At 49.8% G+C, this 19,366-nt stretch overlaps 1 protein-coding gene across 5 annotated transcripts in view; it reads left to right on the plus strand.

Annotated features, from left to right (window-relative positions):
• Window positions 1-19,366, plus strand: part of ITSN1 (intersectin 1) — a 113,238-nt gene that overhangs the window by 28,457 nt on the left and 65,415 nt on the right. For 4 of the 5 annotated variants that reach the window (XM_059840197.1, XM_059840198.1, XM_059840200.1 and 1 more), the window contains exons 3-12: window positions 429-521; window positions 1,180-1,243; window positions 7,375-7,535; window positions 8,990-9,166; window positions 9,685-9,778; window positions 11,882-11,982; window positions 13,056-13,119; window positions 15,241-15,378; window positions 16,185-16,300; window positions 17,846-18,108. In XM_059840197.1, the coding sequence (XP_059696180.1) occupies window positions 429-521; window positions 1,180-1,243; window positions 7,375-7,535; window positions 8,990-9,166; window positions 9,685-9,778; window positions 11,882-11,982; window positions 13,056-13,119; window positions 15,241-15,378; window positions 16,185-16,300; window positions 17,846-18,108 (1,271 nt within the window). The remainder of the gene's footprint in view (window positions 1-428; window positions 522-1,179; window positions 1,244-7,374; window positions 7,536-8,989; window positions 9,167-9,684; window positions 9,779-11,881; window positions 11,983-13,055; window positions 13,120-15,240; window positions 15,379-16,184; window positions 16,301-17,845; window positions 18,109-19,366) is intronic. The other variant, XM_059840199.1, reaches the window with a different exon arrangement.

Raw genomic sequence — 19,366 nt, forward strand, 5'->3', positions numbered from 1 at the left:
CAATTCCTGCTGTGAAACTCAGCCAGATTTCCCTCTTTGGGTCTGAACCCATCCCTGTCAGTTCTGATGAGCAGTCCCTCTTCCTCGCAGGCCCCTTGAGACCTGGGAATCCATCTGGGAGTTGGGTTTTGCAGCTGATTTACAAAGAGAAATCCCAGTGCTGAGGCACAGAAACTGCTCTGGTTGCACCTCAGGGGTGCATCTGCTGAGGGCTGTTCTGTGGGCAGGTCAGGTGGGATTTTGGGGAAGAGGTGCCTTTGCAGGCAAAGGAACTGGAATTGCAGCTGGGTGTGCTCTGGGGGCAAATGGCCTCCCACCCTTGGGTTGTTGGAGGAGGCCCAGACTGCTGAGATAATTATACTCAGAAAGAGAAGAGGCTGGTTTAGGGAATGTTTCTTAGTGTCATTTCTCCATTTCTTTTGAACCAGGCAACCTGGATATCTGGGCTATTACTGTGGAGGAGAGAGCAAAACATGATCAACAGTTCCATAGTCTGAAACCAACTGCAGGATTCATCACTGGTAACAAACAGCTTCCACTTCTCATTTTGTTTAGTTGAATCTTAACTAGGGAGCCTAAATGTGTACAGAGCTGCCTGGGAGACGTGGGCATAATAATAATTAGAAAATTTGAGCAGGTATTTCTTATTTTATATCTCATTGTTCAAATATTTTGCCACATCTGCCCCAACTTTTCTGTTATTTTCTGATATTTTCTATTCCCCATCCTGCTGTGGAAGGCAATGATGGGTTCTTTGTGCCTGGGGTCAGCTCACCATACTCATATTATGATAAATAAAAGGTCTGATTAAATAAAGGTGTGTCACTTTAACTGAAATCAGGTTTAGAAATCCAATTTGTACAGCACTGACATCAGCATGGATGACCTCTTGGAAAGATCTAAATGCACAACTGATTGAAGCAGTGGGAAGCAAAGCTCCAAATCAAGGAATTGCACTGATTCTAATAAATTTTCATCAAACTTTGGTCTCAAAGGCAATAGGAGGCCTCCTTTCATTGCTCTGTTTTGTTACACTGAATGTTCTTAGTGCTTTGTCCATGCTCATCTCTCATGGCACGGGCTGGCCTTCTCTTGCAGATGTTTTTGCCTCCTGATGCCCCATTCCCTCTGGCAGGTGTTTGGAGCTGGAGCTGAAGCCATGTCCTGTTTCTTTTACAGGTGATCAAGCCAGGAACTTTTTTTTCCAATCTGGGTTACCTCAGCCAGTGCTAGCACAGATATGGTGAGTGTGGGGTGGGCACAGGGCTGGGTGTGGGGCACACTGGGGCAGGGCTGGGGCTGGGGCAGGGGTCCCCCAGGGCTGGGGCCAGCCCTGCTCAGGGGGGATCTGCATCCAGGGCTCCCTCGGGCAGTGCCAGGCTGGGGGGGTGTGGCTGTGCCCCAGGGCAGGCAGCTCTGCAGGGGGGTCTGGGCAGGCTGGGGTCAGCAGAGACAAGTGCTGGCTCCTGCCCTGGGGCCACCACAACCCCATGGAGCTCTCCAGTCTTGGGGCACAGGGGCTGGGAAGAGCCCTGGGGGTGCTGGTGGCAGTGGCTGGACACGAGCCCAGGTGTCCCCAGGTGGGCAGGAGGCCAATGGTCCTGGGCTGTCCCAGCAAATGGCATTTTGGGAGTTGGCAGTTTCAAACTCTCATTTCAAACTGCTAAATGCTTTCAGCTCTGTTAAAATGACTGCAGTACAATTGTACACTTGCTAAGCACAGTAATTAGTAATAAATCTGCTAGTGGGAGAGCCTAGGCAAGACCTGGAGTGTTTGTTACAAAAATGAAGATTGACCTAGTCTGTTTCCATTGGAGTTGGAGTCCAAGCTTGAAACTGGAAATGTTTGTCTCTCCTTGGTGAGTTCAGCCAGATCCAAATCTGTGCCCACTCCACAGCACAGTCATTGCCACAGTGCCAGATTTTCCTGCAGGAATGAAGGGATTTCTGCTTTGACCCTGCCAGACCTGGACCTGTGTGTGGAGGGACAGGAGCCAGGGAATGGCTCCCAGTGCCAGAGGGCAGGGCTGGGTGGGATCTTGGCAATGAGGAATTGTTCCCTGGCAGGGTGGGCAGGCCCTGGCCCAGGGTGCCCAGAGCAGCTGGGGCTGCCCCTGGATCCCTGGCAGTGCCCAAGGCCAGGCTGGACACTGGGGCTGGAGCAGCCTGGGGCAGTGGGAGGTGTCCGTGCCATGGCAGGGGTGGGATGAAATGAGCTTTGAGGTCCCTCCCAACCCATCCCATCCCATAACTCTATGATTATTTGTGGTTTGCATTAATAATATTACTACCAGCACAGATATTGCTGTGAAACAGAGAGAATTAAAACTGGTTTTCATTCTGGGTTGGTAAGAGGGATAGAGAACTTTGGGAGAATCTGTTCCCTTTTCCTCTGTGAGCTATTTGAGAAGGTGTTTATTGCCATTACAAAAACTTTGTGGTGCAGTTAAGGACTGTTAAAGGCAGAATTTTGCTCTGACAGGAGAAAGAGGAGAATTATTTTATTGCTTGGGAAATCTGCATGCCCAGACCTACATGGCTTTTAAATAAGGAGCTTATTTTCTTTTCTGATAATCTTCATCTTACAAATATCAAAGCTGGACTGGTCTTATTTGCTGAAGCCTCAGTGAGTGTTCAAATGTCCCTTTGGAACTTCTCTTGCCTCTGAATTAAACAAGGAAAGAAGTTGTGTCTTAAACAAGACATCCTTTCTCCAAAAATCTTCCATAGGCCTTGGCTTTAAAGAGGTGTTAACAAATCCAAACAGTTGTAAATAGTCTGACTAAGGATCTCTTCCTCTCTGAATTATTCAGTTTTCCAGGCTCTTGAGAGGAAGGGAATCATTCCACTCCCTCTGGAGTTGTCATAGAGACAAGACCTGCACATTTTTGTTAATGAAGCTGAACTAAAACTTATTCAAGCTGCTTTTCTTAATCATAAAGCAGCTCATGGACATTCCTTTCTCTCTGTCTCTTCCTTTTTTTTTTTTTTTTTTAATTTAGTCATCTCTGAGTGAAAAGAAGTAAATATTTAAGTAAAAATCTTTATACAGATCCTTGAGTACTTTGGAGGGGGCGTTTTGGAGACATGAGCCTGAAATCTCTGAGAGATGGGAGCTGCTGCTCTTCCATCAGTGTCTGCTCCTGGAATAGCTGGGTTGGGCTTTTGGAGGTGGCATTTGATTGTTACAGGGAGAGAAGGGGAGGTACAGGAGTACTCAAGGAAGGAAAGTAATTCTGAGTTAAAACAACTTGTAAAACTCTGGAATTAATTTCTGATCTGAGAAATCCCAGGATGGTTTGGGCTGGGAGGGACCATGAAGCTCATCCCATCCCACCTCTGCCAGGGCAGGGACACCTCCCACTGTGCCAGGCTGCTCCAGCCCCAGTGTCCAACCTGGCCTGGGACACTGCCAGGGATCCAGGGGCAGCCCCTGAGGAGGTGTCTGTCTGTCTGTCTGTCTGGGTGTGCTGTTCTGGAGGTGTTTTCCTGTTCTTGGTCATCCTGCTGATCTTAGCTCTGGCTGACTGTGGCAGTGTGAGAAAAGCCTGGCCTGTGTCTGCTAAAGGATCCCTCCCAGCTGGGGGACACAGGGAGTAAATCTGATCAGTGCCTCACTTCTGGGCCCACAGGGGCTTCCCCAGAATTCACAGTCCTTCAAAACAGCAGGTTTGTTAGCAGTGAGGATTCCTGTGTCCCTTGTACAAGGAAAGAAGTCTCTGGGACCTCAGTGAGCAAGGGAGTGAGGTATTATGGTCTGCCATGACAGCTTCTGTGCTGCTCTGCCCTTCACCAGCTCCACACTCCTCCAGGCTGGTGATCAATTAAGAAGCCTCTAATTGGGCTTTGAGCTGGGCCTGCAGTGGCTTGGGAGATCACTGTGCTTCAGCAGAATAATCTGCCTTTCTTGAGAGCCTTGATGAATGGGGCTCAAAGAGCATCTCCTGTGTGGCCTGGCCCCTGGAATGAAAGGAGAGCTGAAATAATCACTGCCAGCTGTTCTCTGTGCTCTTGGGGCCACTTATTTTGTCAGCACAGAGTCACTGAGTGACTTCCTTGTTCCTGACATCTGCTTCCCTTCCCACCTTCCCAAATCTGTGTCCAGGGGTGGCAGAGTGGGGCAATTCTGGTGATTCCTGCACAGGCATCCGTGGTGTGCCTGGGGCCAGAGACCTGAGTGCTGCTCACCCTGTGCCACATCTGGGACTGTGCAACCCAGGGGGGAATGTCCAGCTAAGTGAGTCCAGATTTGGGAACTGCCCAGGGATCCCTGCCTTAGCACAGGGCTGCTTGCATGGGTGGGTGCTCTGTGTGCTAATTACAGCATGTTTGGGGGAACACTGCCCGTGGTCAGGTTCTGCACCTCATACATGCCAAAGTAATCAAGCTGGCTTTTCATTCTGCAGAAAAGATGAGAGAAAGGAGGAGGAAGAGATCCATGGGGAAGGATTTGTCAGCACCTGGGCCCTGGGGTGGTGCTGAGCCCACTGCAGCCTTTGGCATTAGATACGAGCCTGGCCTACAGAAGATAATAAATATTTAGTCAATGTTTAATCCATTTACCCTGAGCTGGTTCCGGCCAGGCCACAAATGAAACAAATGCAAGGGCACCACATTGTCCCAGTTTCATTAGGAGCAGAAATTAGTGGAATTAGGTGGTGTTTGCTGGCTCCCTCCATTGCAGGTGCTGCTTGTTCCAGAGCAGCACAGTAAAATCCAGCAGCCTGACACCAACTTCTGCAACTAGAAATGGAAATGTGTCCTATTTTAGCAGGGAGAGTTTGTCAGACAAAAGCTGCTTTTTCTTTGCACTCTGTAAAACTGGAGAAATTCTGTGGGGTGCAGAGAACTCTCTGCACTGATATTTGTGCTGGTCATTTCAATAATGAAGCTGTTGGTGTAGAGTAAAGGAGTTCACAGAAGGTCAGATGTTGAATGAAAAGCTACAGCTGCTGATGTGAATTGGAGTTCAATGAGAGCAGTGACACTGGTGCACATCAGAGTTTCTGAATGCTGGGGAATTAATGTTTTCTCATGTAGGGTGCTAAGATTTGCTGTGTCCCAGCAGGAAATGGTGCCTGGAGAGCCAAGGTTCCTGCAGTGTGATCTTTACTCTTCCTGCATTTTCCTGGCAGGGATTGAACCCACTCAGGGTCTAATAGATTTAACAGGAAGGTTTTTATCTTGTAAATCAAAGTATTTGCAGGTGTAGAAGCCACTGGTAAGACTATTATGGGACAGGCTGGGAGAGCTGGGGGTGCTCACCTGGAGAGGAGAAGCTCCAGGGAGAGCTCAGAGCCCCTGCCAGGGCCTGAAGGGGCTCCAGGAGAGCTGCAGAGGGACTGGGGACAAGGATGGAGGGACAGGAGCCAGGGAATGGCTCCCAGTGCCAGAGGGCAGGGCTGGGTGGGATCTTGGCAATGAGGAATTGTTCCTGGCAGGGTGGGCAGGCCCTGGCCCAGGGTGCCCAGAGCAGCTGGGGCTGCCCCTGGATCCCTGGCAGTGCCCAAGGCCAGGCTGGACACTGGGGACAGTGGGAGGTGTCCCTGCCATGGCAGGGGTGGGATGAAATGAGCTTTGAGGTCCCTCCCAGCCCAGCCTGGGATTCTGGCATTCAGCATCTTCCAGGCACAGGTGCAGCACATGCTTCAGAAGGATATCAGTATCTGTGTCTCAGAGTCCTCTCCTGACTTGCTTTAAATGCTTCTCCCAGATTTTAGTTCTGTTATTTGGCCCCATGGCATCAGAACTGGTGGGTTAAGGCAGCTGCACCACTGGAAATCCTTTCTTAGGAGTTCTGGAGAGGTTTGGAGTGTCTCTGATGCTGCTGGGGATCTAAGCCTTTGCCAGTCCCTGCTGGGATCTGCCTCTCCATGGGGGATTTCAAGTTTTGGGGTTTTTTTTGGAGTGGGGGGATTTCCATTTTGCCACTACCTTTACCTGGCTGTCTCCTTGTGTATCAGTTATAAATAGCTGTCAGTTCACTGGGGTACTTTTGAGATAACTTTCCATCTAGCTGCACAAAAACTCTTTGAGAGGAATTTGATCAGAAATGAAGCTCTGGTTCAGCCACACTGCCCAGGGCCACACCCATGACATAGAAGTAAATGCATGAACTTCAAAATCTGTATTATCCCAGTGCTGAAATCTGCACTTAATTCTTTAAACAAATGCAAAGAAATAAGCATGGTGTTCAAAAGTAAGTGTACAGCTATTTCTGTTACTGATGTGCATTTACTCAGGGTTTTTTGGTGTGCAGTGGCAGGAACTGACACTCTTCTTCCTGCTTCTCTCCCCCCAAGCTCCCAGCCCTATTCCCTGCTGAGCTGGGTTTTCTTAACTAGCAAGGCAAGGAACAAAAAGCAGACTGTTTAAGTCAGGCTCCTTTCCCTGAAAGCCTATTCAAGGCCTAGGCTCAATGTTTCATCTTGAGTGCTATTGTTTAATTGAAAACACATTTGCACACTCCCAGATGGAGCAGTGCTGAGGGGAGTCACAGATTTAAAGAATGTTTTATTTTAAGTGGAGCTAAAGTACAGATTTGCAGACTCAGTGGTTTGCTTCTCTGTGGTGCTGTTTTAGGACCCTGTGCTTTCATTGGTGTGATTTTGTAAAGTTTTTGTGCAGCTGCATTTGTTCTGGGTGCTTCGTTGTGATTCCTCCAAGAGTTGAAAAGCAACTTCAAAAATATTTATTAATCATCCAAGGAAAGAAATCAAAGAGCTCTTAAGTTTAAATAGTGTGTTAGTAAAACTGGCATAATTTTGGGTGGAAATTCGTGAGAATCCCCAAATCCCTGGGGCTGGCAGAGCCCTCCCAGCCCAGGGAGTGCCAGCTGTGCCCCATGGCCACCCTGTGCCCAGCCCAGAGCACTCAGTGCCACCTCCAGGGGACACCTGCAGGGATGGGCACTGCAGAGCTCCCTGGGCAGCCCCTGCCAAGGCCTGAGCCCCCTTTCCATGGGCAAATTCCTGCTGCTGGCCAAGCTGAGCCTGCCCTGGCCCAGCCTGAGGCCGTTCCCTCTGCTCCTGTCCCTGTGCCCTGGCAGCAGAGCCCGACCCCCCCGGCTGTCCCCTCCTGGCAGGGACTTGTGCAGAGCCACAAGGGCCCCCTGAGCCTCCTCTGCTCCAGGCTCAGCCCCTTCCCAGCTCCCTCAGGAATTCTCCAGCCCCTTCCCAGCTCCCTCAGGGATTCTCCAGCCCCTGCCCAGCTCCCTCAGGAATTCTCCAGCCCCTTCCCAGCTCCCTCAGCTCCTCCTGGGGCTCCAGCCCCTTCCTCAGCCTCGAATATCCACACTCATGTGAGCCTGTTCCTGGGCCAGGGCCTGAAGTTCCTCATTGCAGGATGTAAGTGAGCAAACACTGTGTTTTGCAGGGCTCTAGCTGACATGAACAATGATGGGAGGATGGATCCCCTGGAGTTTTCCATAGCTATGAAACTCATCAAACTGAAGCTCCAGGGTTACCAGCTCCCGGCCGCGCTGCCGCCCGTCATGAAGCAGCCGCCCCTCGCCCTGCCCGGTGCCCCAGGATTTGGTAAGATCCCTGTTCTCCATTTTCCTCACTGTTGCCTGGGACTGCAGCAATTCCATTGTCCTTTTGCAGTTTCTTTAAGAAAATTTTAGGGAAAAGTGCTTCTAAAGGCACATGGACTCAATTCCAGATGTTGCACGTGCACTGAGAGGAATTGCACTGAGTTTTTACCTGAGCTGAGCTCCTGTCTGCTTCAGGTTTGCACTGCTCCAAACAAAACATGGCTCAGGTAGCAAGGCTAGAGCATTCCAAAGGGCTGGAGTTGTGGTTAAACTGTTGGCATTACTGGATCTCCAGCTTTGGCAAGATCTGCTCTGTTGTCCTTGAGTTTTTACAGTCTGCTTTGATGAGCAGTGCTGCTCTGGTAGGAGCTGAACTGCTGCTGGGGTGAAGTATTGCCAAAGTCACCATCATTTCTAGGAAAAGAGTAGGGAAGATGGGATGGGGAAAGGAGGGAAAGGAAAATAACCAAATAAAGCCAAACCTCTGGCACCTTGGTCCTGTTGTGAGAGGATCTTTCCCTTTCTGCTTTAGTCCTTGCTGTGCCTCAGGGTTATTGGTGCCTGGGAATCCTGGAATGGTTTGGAATGGAAGAGACCTTAAAGTCCCTCCAGTGCCACCCCTGCCATGGCAGGGACTTCTTCCACTGTCCCAGGCTGCTCCCAGCCCTGTCCAAGCTGACCTTGGGCACTGCCAGGGATCCAGGGGCAGCCCCAGCTGCTCTGGGCACCCTGGGCCAGGGCCTGCCCACCCTGCCAGGGAACAATTCCTAATTCCCAAGATCCCATCTAAATGTCCTGAGGAAAGGGAAAAGTGCCTTTGATAAACTGCATGCAGCAGTGTGGTTTGATCCACTGTAACCCCCACAAGTTTTACAGCCAGAAATAAAACTCTTTGGAGGAAGACAGTGAAACTGGGCAGAGCCAATGCAGGGTTAAGTGAGAAAAGGCAGAAGGGAATGAGCCCAGTCTTGGGGAAGTGGTGATTCCCCTGTTCTCATTCCCTGTAGATTAATGTGAGCTGTTTGCACATCCCCCGTTCTTGCCCTGGCACCACTGGCCCTCCTTAACCCCCTGGTTCCCTGCAGCTGTGCTTGCCCTCAGCCTCTCATTCCTGTGCTCTCCACCAGCTTTGCCCTGTCTCATCCCAGCCCAGGGCTGGAGCACCAGCCCCGCAGCTGCTGGGCCGGCCTGGAGCTCCTCCTCCCTGGGGCTGCCAGCGCTGCTCCCCTCTCAGGTCGAGGCACACAATTCCCTTTGTAGCAGATCTGCTGGACAGCTGGGGGCAGTGCTGCCCCGCTCTGGGGCTGTCCCTGTGTCCCGTTCCTGTCCCTGCTGTGCCACCCCGGGCTGGGAGGGCTGTCCCAGGGCTGGGAGGCGCCGCCGGAGGTGTCGGTGACCCCGCGGGGGCCGTCTCGGGTGTGCGTCAGAACCAACCTGTGCTTTTCTCGCCCGTAGGTCTCGGGGGCATTGCCAACATGCCATCCCTCACCACTGTGGCCCCGGTGCCCATGGCGTCCATCCCAGTCGTGGGGATGTCCCCCCCGCTGGTGTCCTCTGTCCCTGCCGCCGTCCCTCCCCTGGCTAACGGAGCTCCTGCTGTCATCCAGCCCCTGCCTGCTTTCGCTCACCCCGGTACGCCGCTCTCACTCTCTGTCTCCTGCTCCTAACAGCTCCCCCGCATTTCCTGGGACACGTGGGATTAGCCACTCCAGTGATGCCTTTGGGGAAGGACTGTGCTTTGCTTTAGCCCACTTGGCACACTTGGAGAAGAGCTAAAAGAAGGAATGTGGACATGGCCTCCCGCAGGAGTCCCTCGTGGTGAGAAAATAAAACGGCACTTGGAGAAATGAACTTGCCAGGAAGCTGTTGCCTGGATATTGGGCCTCTCCTGTCTCTTTATGCTGCTGTTTGTTAGGGTGGCTTTAATAGTGAGCTACATATGGTTTCTGACATGTACCAAAATATAATTTGGTATCAACAGGGTTTCCATAAAGCTGTGGAAATAAGCTGTGGACTCTCTGATCTTTATATTGTTAAAAAGTTCCCATCAGACCCACAGTGCTTGTACTGGATGTAGGAGTGAGTGAATGTCATGGGAATTGTCTGGGTCACTGTGAATAGCAATAAATCCCTGTTTTCTCTCTTCCCAGCCACTTTGCCAAAGAGTTCTTCCTTCAGCCGCTCGGGGCCGGGAGCTCAGCTCAACGCGAAGCTGCAAAAGGCACAATCCTTCGACGTGGCCAGGTGGGGCTGGGGCAGGGAGGGGCAGCCAGAGGGGCTTTGGGTCCCCACACTTGGGAAAACTCCTTCCCTTTCCCAAAGCACTCATCTGAAATAAGAGCTCTGGCAGAAGTCAGTTCTGCAGAGGAACCACTTCAGCATTCTGTGGGGTGCTGTGGCCTTACTCCACCTTTTTAATGCTCCAGGAGCAGGGAATCATGGAAATGAAGTAATTAACTGCTAACAGCGCTGACATGATCTTCACTTGATCTTTAGAACAGCTTTTGCTTCTATAAACAAAACCTGCATCGTGCACAGACACTCCTGGTACTGGGAAAACAAGACAAATAATGCATTATTTACAATTAGCAACTGCAGGGTAATTGCTAGAAGCAAAATATTTCATAGGTCTCATATTTTAAATGCACTCCACATCACTGTTTCTTCTGTATTCAAGTTCTGTGTGAAAAATCACTTGAAGGGCTTTTAGATTATTCCAAGACCTACAAAAACGTGTGGTTGGGCAAAAAGAGGTTTACTGTGGTTTAAAAGAATGGATCTAACAAAATTAAACTTCCTGAGAGGAGTTAAGAGAGGGATTTCCCAAAGTCCTGATAAATCATCTGTCTCACGGATCTATGGCACAGGTGTTTTGCAAGAGGAAAATGGCTTGGGACACAATTAAATGATGGTTCTATTTTCATTTCCTTCTGCAGGCTTGTCTATTGTCCTGCTGTTAGATAAGTGACACTACTCAGTATTGATTTGGAGTATTGACTCCAAATAATTCAAAGTCTTTCAAAACAATTCATTTTCTCTCTGAAACCTAAACTGACCAGGAACAGAATAGGGATGCTCTGGTATAATTTATGTGTAACACAGAAAGTAAAATGTGTGGAACCCCCAAATCCAGCAAAACTGAGGAGGAATTCCTATGGGTAAAAATGAAATATTTGGCCTTTTTTCTTATTTTCATTATTGAAGGGGCAGCTTGCTTTTGCTTTGCTCTCATGAGCAAAATGAAACTTTATATATTAAGGCCCAAGAGTTTAGAAATCAAAAATAAAAATAGAGATACTGGTTTGTGTCTTGTTGTGTGAGAGTGGTTTATAAGGTCAGAAAAAGGACAAAATTTGAATGTGCCTGAAGGCAGAAAACTCCTCTCCTTGTTTTCAGAATTAGGATTCTCAACCATTAAACCTCAGAAATTAGAGCTGCAAGTCAACTCAGCCTGTTATGGGAATGGATTAGAACTGGGAATATTGCATTCCTCACTTGTTCCATTAGGAGAACCTTTATGTTCAAGTGTGGCTTTTTCACACCTTTTTTTCTACATTTCCAGTATATTTTCACATTTGTTTTCCTTCATCAGCTCTATTTGGCTAAGAGAAACAGTTAAAGACAGTAAAATGTTACTCTGCATTTCCTGTTACAAGTTTAGGTAAAATCTTGTAGCTCCTCTGAACAATTTAGGTTCCTTCATTCTCTGCCTGTAAACAAAAAAGGAAAACACTTATAAAAACCCCAACAAAACGTCTTCCAAGAGACTGAATTGTGATAAATGTTTGCAAACAAGAGGTCAAACGTGGTGGTTTCAGAAATATTGTAGGGAATATTAGATCATGGAATCATGGAATGGTTTGAGTTGGAAAGGACCTCACAGCCACCCAGTGCCACCCCTGCCATGGCAGGGACACCTTCCCCTGTGCCAGGCTGCTCCAGCCCCAGTGTCCAACCTGGCCTTGGGCACTGCCAGGGATCCAGGGGCACCTCAGAACCTCCCCACCCTCCCAGCAAAATTGGGGGAAAGAATATTTTCAGGCATAAAACTTGATCTCAGTGCAGCACTTCAGCCTCTTGTGAGGGGGCTGAGGCCCTGGCCCAGGGTGCCCAGAGCAGCTGGGGCTGCCCCTGGATCCCTGGCAGTGCCCAAGGCCAGGCTGGACACTGGGGCTGGAGCAGCCTGGCACAGTGGGAGGTGTCCCTGCCATGGCAGGGGTGGCACTGGGTGGGCTCTGAGGTCCCTCCAGCCCAAACCCTGCTGTGATTTATGACTCTGTGATTGTTCCCATGGCCTTCCTGAGATGACCTCTCCAACTGTCCCTGTTCTCCCTGCCCTCCTTGCAGCTCTCCTGCTGTGGCAGAGTGGGCTGTCCCTCAGTCCTCACGGCTCAAGTACCGGCAGCTCTTCAACAGCCACGACAAAACCATGAGTGGACACCTGACAGGTACTGGCCCAGCTTCTCTTGTCTCCTCCTTCCCAGCTGTAAGAGCCAATTTCATGCCACTGAGGGTGTTGTTCACATAGTAAGAGGCTCATCAGTATTTTTCTGTTTGAATCTCCCAAGTGCTCAATGCTCTTGTCTAGAAGCAAATACTCATCACAGCTGGGATCCTTTTATCACCATCTTTCCTTTTTTTCCTGCATAGCTGACCTTGGGAAATGTTTCTGGAAAAGGGCACAGTGGCTTCTGTGAAAACTTGTGCAGCCCTTTCCAGTGCTTGGTTCAGCCATGTGGTAATCACATATCCTCTGAACAGACAAAGACATAGCTCTCTCCCAGGATCTTCCTGGGAAGCTGTGAGAAGCTGTAAGAAAGATCAGAGAAGAGAATAAAAACCAATTCTTATCTCCATTTGCTGCACCTGTTGCTGTGCACATGTAGAATGTGTTATGGAGATTGTTTACCAAAAAACTAGGTAGTTTCTCAATTAGACACTGGATAGTGTTTAGATAGATTGACCAATTAGGTTAAAGCTGTGTCTGACAGTCTGTAAGAGTTACAAGTTTCTAATAGTATAGTATAATATAGTGTAGCTTAATTAAACAATTGATCAGCCTTCTGCAATCATAGAGTCAGTGCTAATTATTTCCTGTTCAGGGGACCTTTATCATGGTACACCCACTGCTGAGAGCAGTGGCCAGTTCCAGGGAGAGACCAGAGCTGCTCCCCTGGCTTGATTTTAGCAGTTCTGGTGCATGTCTTTGTGGTTTAGAGCTTTCTTGGGTTTAATCTGAGGGATTTGGTTGCCCAGAGCAGCTGGGGCTGCCCCTGGATCCCTGGCAGTGCCCAAGGCCAGGCTGGACACTGGGGCTGGAGCAGCCTGGCACAGTGGGAGGTGTCCCTGCCATGGCAGGGGTGGCACTGGGTGGGCTCTGAGGTCCCTCTCAACCCAATCCAGTCTGGGATTCTGTGGTTGTTGTGCAGAAGTGAAGTATGATTTCTTGGTGATTTTGGGGATCCAAGTTCCTGCTGCTCACATCTCTTGCTTATTTTGTTAATATTTGTTTCCCTTTTAGGACCCCAAGCAAGAACGATTCTCATGCAGTCAAGTTTACCCCAGGCTCAGCTGGCTACAATATGGTAAAATAAATGTTTCCATTTCCATCAAAGCACCAACTCTTCTGAAACCTCTGCCCTGGAGCCCCTGGGCTTTTCTCCATTTTCAGTCTCACTGATAAATCACTTGTTGCTCTTTGTCCTGTGTAACTTGATAAACAAAACCTGCACTTCCATGCCTTTACTAATAGTATTCCACAAGAGCACCAGGGGCATCTTTTGTGTTCCAAAACATCTTTTGTGTGATGATTTGGAAGTTGTGGTTCAATGCTGGTTTTTAGGCAGAGCAGATGTTCAGCATCTTGTGCCTTCCACATGCCCTGATAGAGCACCAGGGGAATTTACCTTTGCACAGGTGGTAGAACAGGAAGCTTAACCCAAGCCACACTTTCTGGGGGGTTTCTCTGCCTTTTCCCTGGGTGTGGGAGGGCTGATTTCCCAGGGACTGGACTTACAGACCTGTACAGTCATGGATTTTAAAGGCATTTGTCTCAGATTCCCTTTTGCCTTCCAACTTGTTGTTTGCTGAACTTTATTATGTTTTTATTGCCCCATGGGAAGTTGTTCCTAATTAACTTCTGTCCTTTAGGAGTGTTTGCTTGAGAAGCATTGGAGCTGGCCCAGGGGCTCAGTGTGAGGATGGCAGTGGTGCAGTCACTCTGACAGGGCCATTCAGCTGCACTCGTTCTCTTTGCAAAGCACTGGGAGTTGTGTTATAAATTAAAAACCACTCTTTCCTTCTCTGTTTCCTAACAAAGGGATAAAAACAAACCAGCCCAGTCCCCCAGCAGATGATTAACCAAGAATTGCTCTGCTTTTGCCAGCCTTGGAGTGCTTGTGTGGGCAGGCAGCTGCCACCAGCTCACTGCAGGAGCTGCACACAGGACTCACTCAGCTGGGGACACTGACAGCTGCCAGTGCACTGAGATGAGGAGGGGATATTCCAGCTCTTGTTGGTCCTTTCCTGGGCCCTGCTCTGGGGTTAGGTTTGTCAGCCTGTGCTGGGGCTGGAATCCCTGGCTCAGACACTCAAAGGAAGAGGTGATGCTCAGCCTCTGGGCTGTCCTGGGAGTTCTGACCCAGCTGAGCAGTCATTTCTGTGCATGGTGCATTCCCACTCTCCTGGCTTGTGCCTGTGCTCCAGCCTGAGTTCAGTGCCACAGGTGTGGATGGGGTGAGGCTGGGATTGTCTCCCAGACTTAAACCCCATTGGCAAAGTCCTGTTCCTTGGGACTGCAGAAGGATTTATCACTTCCCTTGGATTTTCACAGTATCTTGGGAGATTTCCCTGCATGATTGGAGTGCAGCACGCTGGAGAAACAAATCCTGAGCTGAAGGGACCCCCAGGGATCACCCAGTGCCACCCCTGCCCTGCCCAGACCCCACCAAGCCCACCCTGGGCATCCCTGGCAGCTCTGGCAGCCTCAGGGCTGTGCCCATTCCCTGGGCAGCCTGGGCAGTGCCAGCACCCTCTGGGGAAGAACCTTGCCCTAAAATCCAACTTAACTCTGTCCTTGCCCACTCCAGCTGCTCCCTGGGTGCTGTCCCTGGCTGTTAATTTTGTCCAACACCACCTCAACAGGAGTAAAAGCATTTTGTGCGTCTCTTGGAGCTCTGCTTTGGGGCCATCCAGAGACATGATGTAATTTTTAATCTGTAATTGTTAATATGTGCATAATGCCAGCGTGGGTTGGTGCTTGTCAGGACTAGAACATCACTGGCTTTGATTTCACTGCCAGTGGGTGCCCTGGAATGTGAGACAGGAGCCTCCAGGGAGGAAGGAGACCAAACCTAAAAGTTCTGCCAAACACCTGAGCTGATTCTTTTGGGTGTTCATGAGGTGTTCAGGAGAACTCCACTGGTTCAAGGTCCTTCTCTGGCACAAGCTCCTGGCAGCACTCAGAGCAGGTGAAGGAGAAGCTGTGGCTGCAAGGCTGGATTTCAGACAGACAGCCACGAGAAATGGGGGAAATAGAGAAGCTTTTGGGGTTTGCTTTTCATTTGTTTTGGAAAAACAGAGTAGTGTGGAAAAAATAGTGAAAAATATGAATGAAATTGGGACTGTATATATTGAAACAGTGCCTTTGAACAATGGTTTTTTTAATATTTAATAATTTCCTTGCTTTGTCCCTTCCCTTTAACAAGGAATCTCTCTGACATTGATCAAGATGGGAAGCTGACAGCTGAGGAGTTTATCCTGGCTATGCACCTCATTGATGTAGCCATGTCTGGTCAGCCACTGCCTCCTGCCCTGCCCCCAGAGTACATCCCACCTTCATTCAGGTAACTGCTCATCCCTTGGCAGTCCCACTCCTGAGTTCTGTGTGTCATTTGGGATGGTTCTGGGAGTGCCAAGCACAGGAACTGAGCAGTGCCCCCTCACATTTTGCCCTGTGAGACCAGGGTTTGGGTGGCTGTTTATGCTGGCACGCCTTCCAGACCTGCTCAGTCTGGCCATAGAAACCCAGATTGAAGTTCAGCTTTGTACTCCTGCAGAGCAGTCAGAATGTATTGGAATTCCAGGATGGATTTGCACTGCCCCACATCCAGGCCTCCTTGGGTGCAGCTGGGTTTGGGAGCACTTGCTCCATTTCACTTCTTTGTGGAGAAATAGATGGGAAGAAAGTAACAGCAATGAAAATAAGTGGTTTTTTACTGGGTTCTTCTGGTATACATCTAAAGATTCCCAATTTTTGTGTATTCCACCTGGGATCTTGCTTTTAGCTTGACTATAGTGAGCTCTTCTTCTGCCTCTGCTGTTTTTGCTGTAGTTTAACTCAGCATTTCCCCAACCCCAGACTGGTTGGGGGAAAATCTCCCCCCAGGTGAGAGATCTTGGGGACAGGATTGAACCCATCTGGATGGAGAATTTGGGACTGGGGTTCTCAGCTCACCAGTGAACTGCTGGGATCCTGGAAAATCCTGTTCTGAGGCAATGCCTGAGTGAGACCCTCTGGGCAGTGCTGAATGAACACTGAGTACCATGAAACATTGCATCATTGCATTTCATTTGATCTCATCATTAAATCATAAATTGTTTGGGTAGCCTGGCTTCTGTTCAGCACCCCCAATTCCTGTTTCCTTGGCAGAAGAGTCCGCTCTGGCAGTGGCATTTCTGCTGCCAGCTCAGTGTCTGTAGACCAAAGGTTACCAGAAGAACCAGCACTGGAGGAAGAACAGCAGCAACTGGAAAAGAAATTACCAGGTGAGCAAGGGAAAGCAGGGATATTTAGTGTGCTGTTCCCAGAGGGTTTTCCCATCAGGTCACAGCCTGGGAGGAAACACGGGCTGACTGAGAAATGTCTTTCCAGAGCAGTTTGGGACAGGTCAGAGGCACAACCAAGACATTGCTGGGTCCAACTCATTCCTGTGCCTGATCCTTGGGGTTGGTGGCACTGGAGATGGAAGAGCCTTCAGGCTCCTCATCTCCTGCACTGCCCACTCAGGCAGCCCTGGCACAGGATTGCAAGGAGCAATTCCTGCAGCCTTCATCCTCTGGCTTAGGTGGAGCAAATCTTGGCTGAGGTGCTCTGTGGAAGATGCCAGTAATCCCACAGAGAGCTGTTTCCTTGGAGTCTGTGTAACAGTGTGGGGCTTCATACAGATTTCAGCAGTTCCAGGAAAAGAACTAAAGGAAGAGGGAATTGGCAGCTGGAAAGGGGCACAAACTGGAAAAGACAAGAATTGAGCTGGTTCAGCAGGTGTTGGGCTGATGTGTCCAGCTGTGTACACTGGGTGAGCAATGTGGGCTCTCCCTGGCCTTGCATCCCAAAAATGTCCATGCTGGCCACACAAGGGAGAGAAACCTGCACTTTGGGCTGTGGGAATGGCACAGAGGGTGTGAAAAGGAACAGAAGGTGAAGGGAAAGAACCATTTGGATGGAGGTGCTGAGGAGTGAGGAGAGGGAAGGACAGTGCCAGGGACTGCAGAGGGATGTCAGGGAAGCTGTGCTGGAAGTGAGGCCGTTCTTTGAGGACAGTGGTGAGGATGTGCATCTGCAGGAGTCCAGACTTCCTGGGCTCAGCTGCTCAAGAACCTAAACCATTTATTTTCCTGACACTAATGGGTAATCTAATGAGAAGAGCAACTTTAAGTAAGTTCTGGTCATTTGCATAATGGCCTTTTGATGATGTCAGCAGCTGAATTCTTTGCACTAATGGAAGTGCTGGCTCTTGGACTGCTGCTATTATCCCACGTACAGAGGAATTCCAGATCTGTGTCCTCACGGAGGATCAGCTGGAGAATGGTTTGTCTAAATTATTCCCCTTGATGAGCTTTGTGGAGAAAGCTGGAGGCCTGAGGAATGGGAATTCCCTCCTTGGTTTGCAGAGGATGTGGCTTTGAGGGGATCAACAACATCAAACTTTCACAGTTCTATTTCTCCAAGGTACCTAGTCTTATTTGCAAGGCCATCCCTTGAAACTTGTTTCTAGCTCCATTTCTCTCTCAGCAACGTCTGTCCTATTCCAGGGCATTCCTAAGGCAGCATTTCTTATCTCAAGGTTTGCACACAGGTGCACACTGGGTGAGCCTGCTGTCAGGCCCTGAGAGCTCTCTACAAATCCATTTCCCACTCTAAACCCAGGCTGGCCTGTGGAGCCATTATCCCTAGTGGGGAGGAGCAGGGTTATCCCTGCTGCAAGGTGGATTCCCTTTGCAGGGGATTCCTTTGGGTCTCTGTGGTGGGTTTGTTTCCAAGTCAGTGGCAGAGTTGAAGTGTCCTTTTGCCCCACGTTTCCGTGCACAAAGTGACATTTGAGGACAAGAAGCGGGAGAACTTCGAGCGGGGCAACCTGGAGCTGGAGAAGCGGCGGCAGGCACTGCTGGAGCAGCAGCGCAAGGAGCAGGAGAGGCTGGCCCAGCTGGAGAGGGCCGAGCAGGAGAGGAAGGAGCGCGAGCGGCAGGAGCAGGAGCGCAAGCGGCAGCTGGAGCTGGAGAAGCAGCTGGAGAAACAGCGCGAGCTGGAGCGGCAGCGCGAGGAGGAGAGGAGGAAGGAGATCGAGAGGAGAGAGGTGAGCCGGGGCAGCACTGGGAGGGGCTGGGCCCTGTGCAGTCAAGGTCAGGATTAAATGTGAGACACTTTCTTGTTGGGACTTCTCGGGTTTTGTGCTGCTGAAATGGCTCCCGAGGTATTAAACAGTCTTGTTCCCAGCCCTGTGGCTGAAGAAGAAGTTGAGATTTCTGGGCTCTGGTTCTCAAGGTTGTTTATTTTCCCTTATCTGTTCCATTCTGTCTCTGCCCTGCTGAGCTCTGTCCAGCAGGTCGGGCTGTGGCACACTCCCTGCCCTTGGGGTGATGTTGGCTGTTATACCAAGAACTACCTGTGCTTTATTTACCATAACTTCCCAATACCTATCACCTGTGTTAGACAGTCTGTCTCTAAACCAATCCACAAGTGTCACCATCACAGCAGAAGATGGAGAACAAAAAGAAGAAGAAAGACAGGACACACTCAGATGCCTCCATCTTGCCCCCTGAACCCCCACTCTAAATCCCCAAAATTCTACATTTTCACCCTGTGACAAATTCACTGTCACTCTACCCAAACCCTGTGGCTTGTAACTCCTCACACAAAGTTGGGAATTGTTTCCAAGGGCTAAAATGGGAGGCACAGGTGTCTGACTCTGTGCCAAGGTCTCTGAACCCCCTGCCAGGGTCTGGAGTCCTGCAGGGCAGCCAGAGGAATGTTCTGGGTTCCAACAGGGACTCAGATTTATCAGTTCTTGTCTCTGTCACAGTCTCACAAGCCCTGAGTTCTGCAGCACTTCACTCTAACAAACTAAAAATGGAGCCACATCTCTCTCTACAAGGCCTTTTAAGGCCTGTAAAAAATAATAGTAATAATAAACTGTCCCATTAACAAATGACACCTCAATCATTTTCACTTTTAACCCAATACCCAACCACCTGTGCCCACAATGGGGACTTTTTTATCCAATGGCACAAAACCACCCAAACCCATGGAGAAGGAGGAGAAGGAGAAGGAGCAGCCTCCACCCCAAAACCTCCACCTTGCTTTCTGTCTCTGACTGCATTCTAAACCCTTCAACTCTGAGTTTCCCACCCTGGGATATCACACACTTCTATTCAAACTCCACCCCCACAATCCCAGCTCTGTCATTCCATTCTGGAAGCTTCTCCAGGCCCTCAGGTCACTGCAGTGTTCTCTGGGGGTCAGTGCCTGGCAGCACAGACAGTCTGGAATTCCCAGCATCCAGGGCTCCAACAGTGCCCCAGCTTGGGAGCATCCAGGTGAGTGCTGGGCACTCG

The sequence above is a fragment of the Haemorhous mexicanus genome, chromosome 2, assembly GCF_027477595.1.
Source record: "Haemorhous mexicanus isolate bHaeMex1 chromosome 2, bHaeMex1.pri, whole genome shotgun sequence".
NCBI classification, from domain to species: domain Eukaryota; kingdom Metazoa; phylum Chordata; class Aves; order Passeriformes; family Fringillidae; genus Haemorhous; species Haemorhous mexicanus.